The following is a 12,782-nucleotide window of genomic DNA, read 5'->3' on the forward strand; positions in this document are numbered from 1 at the left end:
TGTGTACGATGGTTTGGTGGTGTAGGTCAGTGTGTTTGCGCTTGTGTTGATTAGTCAGTCCAGTCTCAATGTTTTGAGGTAGTTGAGTTAAGCTGAGTGATAATGTTTGTGTGTGTGTGTTTATCAGTCCATTTGTTTATAGATTTAATTTTATATACAGTTCTTTGGGTGTAATTCCTACCCTTTGGTTTATTTATTCCACTGTTTAATATTACTTATACAAACTTTAAGTAGTTCGTGCTCTGTACAATGATGATCAGGCCTGTCTTCTGCTGTTTGCACACTAGAAGTTAAAACTTGTCTGTGGCTGTGGACCAAATTCACTAATCCAGCGGTCCCCAACCGTGTTTTGCCCCACGGACAGTTTAATGTCAGACAATATTTTCATGGACCGGCCTTTAAGGTGTTGCGGATAAATACAACAAAATAAAAGAATACGACCAAGACAAAAACTGGTATTTTGTAAATATAATAATAAACGTGAATTCACTGTGTGATTGTGTAACTTTATTAGCAGCGTCCTCCTGAAATGCACCAACAACAGAGTAACATCCTCTCTGCCCCTTAATGCTCTGGTCACTATGGTAACGTGTAAATATTTTTTTTCTGGGAAGACCCAGGCAAACCGAGTTAACGATAAAATATGGTAAATGGCCTGTTTTTGTATAGCGCTTTACTAGTCCCTAAGGACCCCAAAGCGCTTTACACATCCAGTCATCCACACATCCACACACACATCCACACACACATTCACACACACATCCACACACACATCCACACACACATCCACACACACATTCACACATTCACACACACATCCACACATCCACACACACATTCATACATTCACACACTGAAAACCATAAATTTCACACCCGAGTCTACGCTCTCATGGTCCGGTAGCGGGCCGTGGCCCGGGGGTCGGGACCGCTGCACTAATTCACAGAAAAATACTGACGACATAAAATATATAAAACCTCTTAGACTCATATGTGACACCTGAAACAATCTCATCAGGCTACAGTGATAGTTGGCTACAGACATGAGAGAAAGGGGCACAGGGCTCATGGATGCCTGCTCAACCAGTAAGACAAACTGGTGTCCAGTAACTGGTCACCGGATCCCTGTGGAACAGACGCCACATGCTCATATTACAGCTGATAAAACTTTAAGTACCTCTGAGCTGCACACAGCGGTGAGTTTGGAGTGGAACACAATGGAAGGTCAGAGTGACGATGGCAGAGAAATCCAACGAGCCATTCGTACAAATGTTCTCCAGATACGCTTTGTTTGTAACGCTGCCATCACTAAACTTTGTTGACCACTTACATTGGTGTGTAATCTGTCGCTACAGCATGATGAAGCGCACTACCTCAGCTGTGCATCATCAGCCTTCAGCCCTTCTTCTGTCTGGACCGTCGTCTCCTGTCACGTCACTCCCAGCAATCATCGTTTTCGGAAACGAGCGTACACATCATCTACGTCTCGCTCAAAATGGATTTTTCTGATTTCGTCCGATTCTGAAATCTTAGATTTCTGCTCTTCCTTAGTGTGTTTAATGCTAGCTTAGCTGAGCTTTTATGTGTTATCCAGTGCTGCTCTTTTAATGCCGCCGTGGTGTCTGACCTGTCGTTTACCTTCGAGTTCATTTAGATTTCAGTCACTTCCTGTGCTGTCACACTGCTTTGAATCCAGTGTTTTAGTAACTCCAGGGCTGCTGCCCGATGGCAGCTTTAACTCAGTAAATGCAATTACTTTCTTTTCTTTTTGTAATCCTGATGCACTGTTAAGAAAAGAACCAGATGTTGTTCCTGCAGCCTCAGCTGCCCGTCCTGCAGCTGCTGGACTATCAGCGTCACCTGAAAGGACGTCTCATGCAGGACACGAGCAAAGTGTTGGAAGGAGAGAGTAAGGCTGAGGATGGGCAACTCTCAGTCTGTGCCTGGATTGAAATAACTTTTTTATCCACAAGTCCAAACGCCTACTGCAGATGTGTCCTCGTGTTCAGTAAGACTTTAAGTGTAGCGTTCAGTTTGTGTTGTTTGTCCGGCTCCTGAAAAGCTCGGAGAACTTTCACTTTTATCACAAGATGTTGGAAACTGCACAGAAGGTAAACATTATTTTGTGATGCCAGGCTCATGATACAGCTGAGGCATGTTGTCTGTACAGAAACAGTCGCGTGTGCAGAGCGAGGCGTCTGAAACAGAAGTGAGCAGCTGCTCGTGGATGTGGGGCAGAAATGTCACAGAAATGTGCACGTAGACCGTGGAGCAGATAGTCCATCCATGAACACTGGCACAAACTTCTCTCAGAGCAGGCTAACGATCACAACCACATTCACTTCCTCCTACAAAGCTCTTCACAATAAAACAGGAAACCTGTGAAAATGAACCATATATCATGCAAACACTCTTTTCAATATTTTAAACCCATTTTACTCCTTTTAGAAGGAATTCCTGCATTTTTCTAAATATCGATTTGAACCTGTAAGCGTATGGGTTCACCATGTGAACCGCACTCATCATCTCTGTTCTTGCACTTCTTTTCCTCAGCTGCACGTCAGCTTCTTTCATCTGTCCTGATAGTTTAGCTCTCGTCTACATTCACATTCCTTTCATGCAGAGTCTTTTGGCGCTGCTGCTTCATCTCCGTTTGGTGTTTAAGTGACCCGAACACAAAGATGAACTCAAAACACACCTGGAAAGGTCAAAGGTCGCCTTACCTGCAATCGGTCCTGTGCGCTGACTGGGCAGTTGGGGCTGGTCATGCCCAAGGAGGTAGAAGATGATGGGCTGTGGTCTGATGTTGAGAGGGAGTGGTCTGTGGGAGGTGGAGAGGAGAGGGAGGAGCCAGAAGGGCCCTGAGGCGGAGCCAATTTCTTCAGAGATGGGACGTTGGCGTAGATGGGCGACAGAGGGTCGGGCAAGCTTTGGTCCTACAGAGAGAGAGAGGATTTCTTCAACCACACCGTCAGACACAAAACAACACACTCTGAGTCGAAGCTGTGACATGTTCACGGCGTGGATTCGTCACAGTGTTTAGACCTCCTGCATGTGACATAACCCGACGACCGGCCGTGTCCTTCCTTCTTCATCTGGACGACAGAGCGCTCTGTGCTGCACGCCTCAGAGCCTCAAGTCATAAAACTACAGAACACAGACAACTATGAGCCCATTTAAAGCCCACCCCCAACCATCACCCACACACGGCAGCATGGCGGTGATGTTATCATCCTGATGGAGATCCAGCTTCATCCGCCTAACTTTCTCCTCAGAGTGAAAAGAATCATTGCAGAAAGCCGAAAATCTGTTTTTAATAAAGTTTACGGGGTTCCCACAACTCTTTTTTTTTTTTTTTTTTTGGCCTTTCCCGTTTGGCTCTTTTGCATCAGAATTGTTGTCTAAAGGCAAAGAAAGATGCCCAACGGATTTACTTTACCAAACTGACCATCCCAGCCTTGCCGTAATGGTCCATTTGATTCACCTTTTATTGTTTATTTTATTTTCACTTACTGAATACGGGACAGACTTGACTGGGGGAAAGAAGGGGAGAAAGAAAGAGGGAAAGAGAAACAGCTGAGAAGAGGGACGGGGGAGAAGGGCAAAAGACAAAAACCAACAGGACGAGCAGAGACGCTCAGAGCACGGCGACCCACCGAGGACAAAGTCCCCGCTAAACAAGCAGGAACCTGCTGGAGCGTCGGCCTCATTTACGGCAATCATCTGCTGCTGTACAGGAAGAGCTCCCCCCAGGGTTTATAAACAAACACACACACAGTGACTTGCAGTCATTTCCTGCAGACTTTCACTAAGCCTCACGTCTGATTGAGGAAGAAGATCTGGATGTTTTCAGTCTTCAGGGAGTCGAGTCCTCGTGGTGATGAAGACGTTTCACATCTCCACAACACCACAGATACACCGAGTTCTGATAAAACTCATCATCATCCTGAAGATGTTGGAGGTGATTCACCTTTGCCAAGATTTCCTCCTCTGAGCAGGGAGCAGACAGCTTCCTGTCACACTGAGGAGGCGAGTGTGGCCACAGGGAAACAAAGAAAGTGTTACATTCCACTTCAGGTCACTTCCATTAAAGCCGCCGGGTACGACTCCGGTGAGGCTCCACTGCTCAGCAGGCATTCTCGTTATCATTAACTAAACTTTACTCATCATTAATGCTTGCAGACCGACTGGTCAGTGTGCTGGGCTTCGATGTTAAACACTGACTCATTATTACTGATGCATAGACTCACAGTTACAACCTGGCACTGGCACTGGCACAGCACGGCACAGGTGGAGCAGGAATACTCCACAGGAGGATTACTCCACGGGAGTAACCTGCACATTTAGTCATCACCACCGGTGACTGGGGCAGCCCTGCAGCCCTGCAGTGTTTATCGACTGCAGCGTCACGTTAACCTGAACAAATCTGCTCTCCTGCTTTACTGCGACACGCTCCGTCTGCTCTGAACCTGCAGCTGCACGCAGGGAAACAATGACAACATCTCTATCCAGCATCAAAGTTTAATGCAGCATGTCTGGACTTACCCATAATGCATCTGTGGTTGTTTCAGTATCACCAAAGTGTGTCCTGCATCAAACCTCACCAGGAACAACTCAGAAAGTCTTCTAGACTCCGTTTGTGTTTAGACTGCACAGGCTGTAGCCCCACCCCCTCTGATTCAGTAGCCCCGCCCCCTGTGAAGGGCAGTGTGATCAGGAGTCAACGCTGCTGAGCCAGATCACTGTTCACCGACGTCATGAAACATTTTATGCCTCCATAGATCAACTTTGACGACCACCTAATTTTCTTTCTGAGTCCTGGAATCACCTGGAATTCATCAAACTTCCTCAAGTTTCCTGGAATCTTCTAATGGACATTTCCCTCAAGTCCCTGGACTCTTATCACACTTCATAAATAAGTCTTGGAGTTTTTCTAAAGCTTCAATAAATCCAACGGCCAAATCTTCTAAAAGGATTCAGCAAACACTCCAAAAACACAGCTCAAACGTCCAAACCAGCAACGTTAAACGTTCTCCGGGACTCGAACAGCTGGAGCCTCTGCTTGGACTCCCCGTTTGTCCTGGGAGCGCTGTAACACTGCAGGTCCACAGGCAGCTGCAAATGGGCATTTGCTGCCTGCAGGAAGCAGCCTGCAGCTGTCTCAAACTGCAGGAAACATGCAACTCAGAGTGTTGCAGTCCAGCAGCAGCTGTAAGCAGACACACTACACACACACACACATGCACACACACAGAGTAAAAGCAGCCAATCAGGAGAGGATGACTTTATGACTGCCCGTTAACCAGGATGCAGAGCTTTTATTTCTGCGACTGACAGGAAGCTGGCTGACTGATGACCCCAGAGCCGGTAAAGTCCTAACGGTGCAGTGTCACAGCAAAACATCCGGCTGCAGCTCATTTAGTGCAAACACAGCAGCGCGCTCAGCCGGCCACCTCACCTGGGACACACCTGGCTTCAGGACAGCCTATGAGGAGGAAACAGCTTCAAACACGAGATGACTCAATCTGTTCCACCCTCTGGGTAAACAAACCACCTGCTGAACAACATGAAAGCAAGACATCAACTGCTAAAGGTCAAAGGTCACCCAGAAAAGAGCAGAGCTGCATTCTCGATGCTCCACCAGTCAGATAAGGAAGTCCCAGAGAGCTGATCATGTGGACGCTGAGTTTCACTGAGAGTCGTCAGACCGAAGACGCTGAAAACCTTTGAGTTCTGAAAGGAGCTGAAGGTCAGAAACACTCTGGCTGAACCCGTTCCATCTCCACGCACCAACAGCTGATTTACGGCCTGCTGCCACCCACCTTTACTGAGGCTACGTCCTCCCGCCCACACTGAGACGGCATTTTGGGTCAAGGAAAACGCAGCGTGGTGAAAACGCTCCTGAAAGCAGAAACATTTGAAAACGCCGTTTTCGCAGTGTGGACAGCGAACCCGGAGACTTTTCGAAAACGATGACACATTTCAGTCATATGATGCAGTCATGTGACCAATTAAACCAAGATAGCGGAGGGCAGTACAGCAGTTGTTTTGTTTGCAGTTTTGACAGCCCTGTTAAAGATTACAGTTGTTGCCCGTTGCTTGAACACTATAAAGCCATGCTTAGACTAAAGTAACACAACTTGAAGCTTGTGTCACCAGACCTCAAACACTTGTACCCCTACCTTAAACAAAAGCACTGCTTTGCACCCTAGTTGCAATTATGCAACACACATGGTCCTGCATACTACACTCTATTTCATACATAAGACACTTCGTTCACAAAATGAAATTTCAGGGTGCCATTTGGAAAACACATGTATCCAAAATACAAAACACATCGGGTAATTGCAACCACTCAATACACACCTGAAGGCACTTACCTGCAAAACTGAACACCAATTAGCCAACAGTGTTGGTCAAGTTACTTGAAAAAAGTAATCAGTAACTAATTACTGATTACTCCCTCCAAAAAGTAATCCCGTTACTTTACTGATTACTTATTTTCAAAAGTAATTAATTACTTAGTTACTTAGTTACTTAGTTACTTTTAAAAACACGATTTACAACCTGAAGAGGTGATAAAGTGATAGATCTTTCAGCCCAATTCTACTTTTTCTACATAATCCATCATACAAAATGTAATCAAATGGAAAAGTCTCTTTTTTTAACTTGTTTTATTAGTTTTAATCTTTTAACTTTATGCATCAAGCAAAACATTTAATTATCTGCAACATTCTCTGACTGGAAGAAATTAGTTTAACATTTAAACCTATTTTCTACACATTCCAGCTCATAAAATAAAATATTTTGTGTGTTTACACTCAGTCTTTCAAACAGATGCAAGTAAAACACAGCAGAAAATAAATAAAGTCAAAGACTCAGCGGTCCTTTTGCTCTATTTTCACCTGTAAAGCAGGAGTGGGGTAGGCGGAGGTTTACCCTGGTGTAGGTGTGCTGCGGTCAGTTGAAGAATCCGCGAGTTTCTCTGTGAGTTTCCCATCACGTCGTAGCTACTCGGTGCTTGTTGGAAGTTTAGGGGTTTTTTCGCTGTAAAAATAAGTTTTCTTCCCACGCACAGCGGACACTAATGTTTTTATCACTTTTTATGGAATCAAACTCAAAGTAAGGTCAGTACTTCCACCCTTTAAACGCTGCACGCTCATACTCTCTCCCGCACTCGATATATTATCCATTGTTGATCTACACACAGCTGCTGTCACCAACGTCGCACTTGCTTACGTCACTGTCATGAGACATTCTCGCAAAAAAAATCACGGTTTTAGTAACGCAGTAACGCAGCGTTCCTACGGGAAAGTAACGGTAATCTAATTACCGATTTTGCAATAGTAATCCCTTACTTTACTCGTTACTTGAAAAAAGTAATCAGATTACAGATTAAAAGTAATCAGATTACAGTAACGCGTTACAAGTAACGCGTTACTGTAATCTGTTAGCCAACTACAAAAATCCCTCAGTTTAGCCAATTCAAGAACTTTGCAAGCATGGATGGAGGGAGAGCAAGAGGAAGAGGAGGAGGAGGTCGAAGAGGCCATGCACGGACCCATATTTCTGATGATATAAGAGCAACTTTGGTGGACCATGTCATCAACCACGGCCTGACTATGAGGGAAGCTGGGCAGAGAGTCCACCCACATCTAAGCCGCTTCACAGTGGCATCTGTAATAAGAACATTCAGACTAGAAAGCAGGTCTGTCTTCACCTCTCTGCCTTCTGCTCTACTCAGATGGTTTCATAGCACTGTTCTACAGTATATCATCATATCAAGTGTGCAGGGTACTGCAGGGTGCTAATGCTGCTTTTGCAGCCAAAGTGGTGGTTTCTGTGAAACGTACCATGATTACTTATATTGAAGTACAGTGTTGTACAGTGGATGATACAGTATATACAGTAAAGTACTGTAAGAAAATAAGCAAAGCGATGACAGTATGTGGTTGTATTTCTCTAGAATGACTCGAAGACCTTCTGAGGCAGGACGCCAACGCCTGTTCACACAACAGCAGGAACTTGCCGTTGTGGACCTAGTGAGGGCAGACAATGCCATCCGTCTCCACCAGCTACGAAAGCAAATACTTGCAGACAGGCGAGTGTTCAGCAACATAAACCATGTGAGCATCACCACCATCAGACGCATCTTGGGTAAACTCATCATCACCATGAAGCAGCTCTACAGAGTCCCATTCGAGAGGAACAGTGACAGGGTCAAAGGACTTCGAGCTGAATATGTACGGGTACGTGTAACTGTCCTTTACATGACAATACAGTATTGGTGAAATCCAGCAGCAGCTGAATATGTACCATATCAGTACCACATGGATCCATCCTGAGAGCTACACATGTAGCTGTGTGATGGGTGAGGGTGCTGTATGTGTAGCACTGTAGTGCAGTAATATGTTCTCTTTGTTTTACAGAGAATCTCAGCCATGGATGGAGCTGCACAGCCTCATGAATACATTTTCATTGATGAAGCTGGATTCGACCTGAGCAAAACAAGACGACGGGGTCGTAATGTAATTGGCCAAAGGGCAATTGTGCACGTCCCAGGGCAGCGCGGGGGAAATATCACATTATGTGCCGCCATAAGCCTTCGAGGGCTTCTGCATCATCATGCAATACTAGGTCCATACAATAGCCAACACATACTCACATTTCTAGATGCTCTCCATGATATAGTTGTACAGAACAGACCAGATCAGCCCAGGTTTGTGGTGATATGGGATCATGTCAGTTTCCATCAGGCTGCTCTGGTCCAGGCCTGGTTCTCCAACCACAGCCAACTTGAAGTGGTATGCTTGCCCCCTTACTCACCATTTTTAAACCCTATAGAGGAATTTTTTTCGGCTTGGAGATGGCGTGTATATGACCGCCAACTACATGCCTGCATGCCTCTTCTGCAGGCAATGGAACAGGCCAGCGGCGACATTCAGGTGACAGCAATCCATGGATGGTTTCAACATGCAAGAGGATATTTTCCCCAGTGCCCAGCGGGAGAGGACACTGCTTGCGATGTCGATGAGGTCCTGTGGCCAGACCCCAACAGACGGCGGGATCCATGAGCCCACGTATGCACAATTGTCATGATGTTTTGTGTTTACAGTATAGTTTTTTGGTTTTTTTGCATGATCTGAATTCATGGTGCTGCAGTGGACAATACTGAGTAGGCCTATTTGCTTTTTTGGTTGTTTGTGTCTCCTGAAAATATGCCTTCTGCATAAACAATGAAAATCAAAGACTGCAGTGTTTTATATGAAGTAGACTAGTGTGTCCCCTGATCTGTAAGTGTTTGCATGTGATGCAGGTATGTGTCATTTTGTCAACAGAGTTACATTTTGACAGAGGAATGTCAGGTTTTGAGAGCAGAGTTTCCATTTGGCACAGATGTGAATGGTATATTTCCCAGTGTTGTGTCATGTTTACTTGTGTTTAGAGTTTTGGCACAATGAGCGAAGTTTTGCAAAATGTGTTCAAGCAAAGGGCAAAAACTGTAATAGTTGAGCCGCCAGCTCATCTTTAAACCCAAGCAGCAGAAAAAAGTTCAAACTCTGAAAACTCAAAACGTTTGCTTTAAAGGCGACGCCCACACTTCATCGTTACCTGCTGACATCAGAAAGCAATGCGAGGAGTCGGATGGTCACAGAGGTAAGAAGCAGCTGCTGCTCATCAAACACAGAAACTGACGGCGCTAACGTGACGTTGAACATGATTTGAACTCCCCTGAGGGTAATGACTAGGAGTGGGTATTGATTATCGATTTATCGATTAAAATCGATTCTAGCTTGGATTACGTGATACGATTCATTAAAATCCTGAATCGATTTTTAAATATAATTTTATTTTGCCCGAAACGCCAGAATCTCAGGTTAAACCTCACAAAATTTCAACAACCAGCAAACATTTAAAACAGTAACTGAGAGCAGGAACAGGCTTCTGCACAGAGACGTGAACACAAAGCTCGACCCGCCGACGCATCAGGATCATGTGACTTTCTCACCGACGATCTACTGCAGAATATTCTTATAAAATCTCAGGCCAGGAAAATCTTTTTCTGTTTTAACCTCACGTACTTTGACACAAAGGCCTCTGCTGTGATGCTCACACCGTTGATAAAGTCTCACAAGTGTCAGCTTTCTTTTAATAGATATAAAAAATGGAAATGCACTGATGCATGATCTGAATTATAATATTTCTGACTGAGGCAAAATTTCCCCGATTCAAATTGAATCGATTCTAGAAATCAGTGACGATACTCAGCCCTGGTTAAAACCTCAGAATCACTTCTTTTATTCCAGTATTTCCACCTTAAACCCGTCTCTGCATCTAATTTATTTATCTAATTTTTCTAATTTAAACCCTGAGTGTCCACAGCTCGTGTGCTCAGATCACAGCAGCTGGTCTACCTGCTCCATGACTGAAGAGCAGACACACCCACTTCACCACACACTCACTGTTGTAATTACACGTCAGCGAGGAGCTCACAGCCGGAGCGAGTGTCACGATAAGGAATGTTATTTTACTGTCACTGTGTTATCATTCATATGCACTGTCATTACAGAGCAAGCAGACTTTTACTAAGTAAAGCAGCTGAGCGATGCTGCAGCGTTCAGCGCTGTCGCCTCACAGCACCAAAGTCCGGGGTTCAACTCCAGTATCTGGGCGGTTTCCTCCAAACACGTGCAGTCAGTGTCTATGTGTTAGACTGGAGACCTGTCCAGGTGTACCTCTCACCCTGTGACAGCTGGGAGAGGCTCCACCCCCCTATCACTGAACTGGATAACCAAAAGAAAACGCATGGACGGATGATTAAAGCAGCTGAACGGCATGCTGGGTAGGAGGTGCTCTGTCTGCTGTAATGCAGCGTGATTTAACCTTGACTGAAGACTGTTTTCACCTGCAGGTGTCGCTGCAGCGTCATCCTCTCGCAGTTTCCTGTCCGACCCTGAACACATCCTGCCAGCTGTGACATCACTACAGACCCTGAACCGTGGAAAAGCTCCCCTCAGTAACCCTGCCCGCACAAATGTCTGCTCTCTGTAGGTTTTAAGCAACTTGAGTTCAATGAAATTATTTTATACAAATAATACAAAGTTAAACTACACAAATATTTAAAAAACAGTAAATTATTAAATTTAAAACCAAAAGAAAGAAACATTAAGATCACAACTAACAAAAGCAGTAAACAAAAAATAGTTTTAAACTAAATCTTTAAACTAAGTTTTCTTAAGCTTCGGTGGGTCTGGAGGTCAAAGGTCAGCAGTTTGTTTCTGGTATGCTGAGAATTAAAAGAGGAACTGGCCTTTTCTTTTCCTCCAAAACTTGTTTCCTGTGTGGAAACTGCAGGAAATGACACGCTGCACAGGACTTTTATTTTGGAGGACTCTGTAACATATTGTTCTTTAACCATTCCTGAACACTTATTTTTGCCTTTGTGCCATTTTACCAATCATTTCAATAAAAGTAAAGTCCAGGTGTTGTAAAAAGATATTTGATTACATTAAAGTCAACAATCAGAGACTTTATCAAAGGGTCATTTTCATAGTCTGGGGACTTACCTGTGTGGGAGGTGGGGCTGGTGCAGCCTCAGGTGTTGCAGGCTCGACCTGTGCTGCAGGGCTCGCTCTCGCTCCGACCAGAGCCTCCAGGTCCAGGTTCAGGTCCTGGATGGACTCGTAGATGTGGTGTGAATCCTCGCCCTTCCCTGAGTCCCGCCCCTCCTCATCGCTCTCCTCCACGCTCTCCTCCACGTTTGCTTCTTCCTCTGCCAGCTCCTCCTCATCTGGCTCTATTGGAGACTCGTGGCCATCCGGACGTCCTGCTGGGGATGAGGACATGTTGTGGAGGCTGCTGTGGGGTGGGATCACTGGTGTCTCCACCCGGATGGGCTGGGCTTGGGGCCGGGGCACTGAGAGGGGGTCTGCCGGACTGAAGCTGGGAACGCGAGGTTTCCCGGCGTCCCTGGCGTCCTCCACGTAGCCTGACAGGTGAGGCGGCTTCTTGCCATCGGCAGAGTTTGCAGTTCTGTTGTTTGCTGTTGACCCGGGCTCTGCAGGGCCAGCAGGGGCCCCAGGTAGCCGAGGTGCCACATCTTGGAAGTCCAGCGGGACGCCAAATGTAGACATCCGATTTTCATTTTTGTGGTGCCTTTTGACCGCATCGGGTGTGAGTCTGATGGTCATGTCATCACTTGGTTTGGTTCTGGACTCTTCTAGAGGCTTTGGGATGAGGACAGGCACCGCCACAGGGATTGGAGCCACGACAGGCAGCACCAGTTCGGGACTGGGAGGATCAGCAAAGTCCAGAGGAGACGGTAACTCCAACGGCAGCTCTTTGACATACTTGGCCGGAATGTAAAAGGGCTTGGAGCTGCGATCCTCCTGGACCTGCCACCAGTGGTTGTTGGTCTTCGCCAGGAGGATGTAGCGCTCATTGGGTTTGATTGTGACCAGCGCCCCATCCCGACCCTCGTACTCGTACCCAAATTCCACCAGAACCAGACCCAGACCTGAAAGAAAGGATCAGACAGAGGAACAGAAAAGTTTCAAGAAGCTGAATGTGATGACACAACGGGCCACAGATTTTAACCCAACCTTCTCAAAGCTGCTGTGTTCAGTTTTTGAGGTCAAAATGAGGTCCGGTTCACTTCCTGAAGCTATATGTAGTTTTAAAGAAGGCAGACGAGCTGGTCACGAGCAGGGAGATGGCAGTAATGTGAAGCACATGTGCTCATGAGCTGTGACTGTAAACATGCAGACGCGCCAGAGCAGCGCC

General features: G+C 45.8%; 1 protein-coding gene across 6 annotated transcripts in view; it reads right to left on the reverse strand.

Moving 5' to 3' along the window:
• arhgap27l (Rho GTPase activating protein 27, like) overlaps window positions 1-12,782 on the reverse strand; it is a 45,388-nt gene that overhangs the window by 14,855 nt on the left and 17,751 nt on the right. For all 6 annotated transcript variants that reach the window (XM_026163797.1, XM_026163795.1, XM_026163792.1 and 3 more), the window contains exons 3-4: window positions 11,567-12,516; window positions 2,723-2,935 (exon numbers count right to left, since the gene is read on the reverse strand). In XM_026163797.1, the coding sequence (XP_026019582.1) occupies window positions 2,723-2,935; window positions 11,567-12,516 (1,163 nt within the window). The remainder of the gene's footprint in view (window positions 1-2,722; window positions 2,936-11,566; window positions 12,517-12,782) is intronic.

This window comes from Astatotilapia calliptera, chromosome 4 (genome assembly GCF_900246225.1).
Source record: "Astatotilapia calliptera chromosome 4, fAstCal1.2, whole genome shotgun sequence".
Taxonomy (NCBI): Eukaryota; Metazoa; Chordata; class Actinopteri; order Cichliformes; family Cichlidae; genus Astatotilapia; species Astatotilapia calliptera.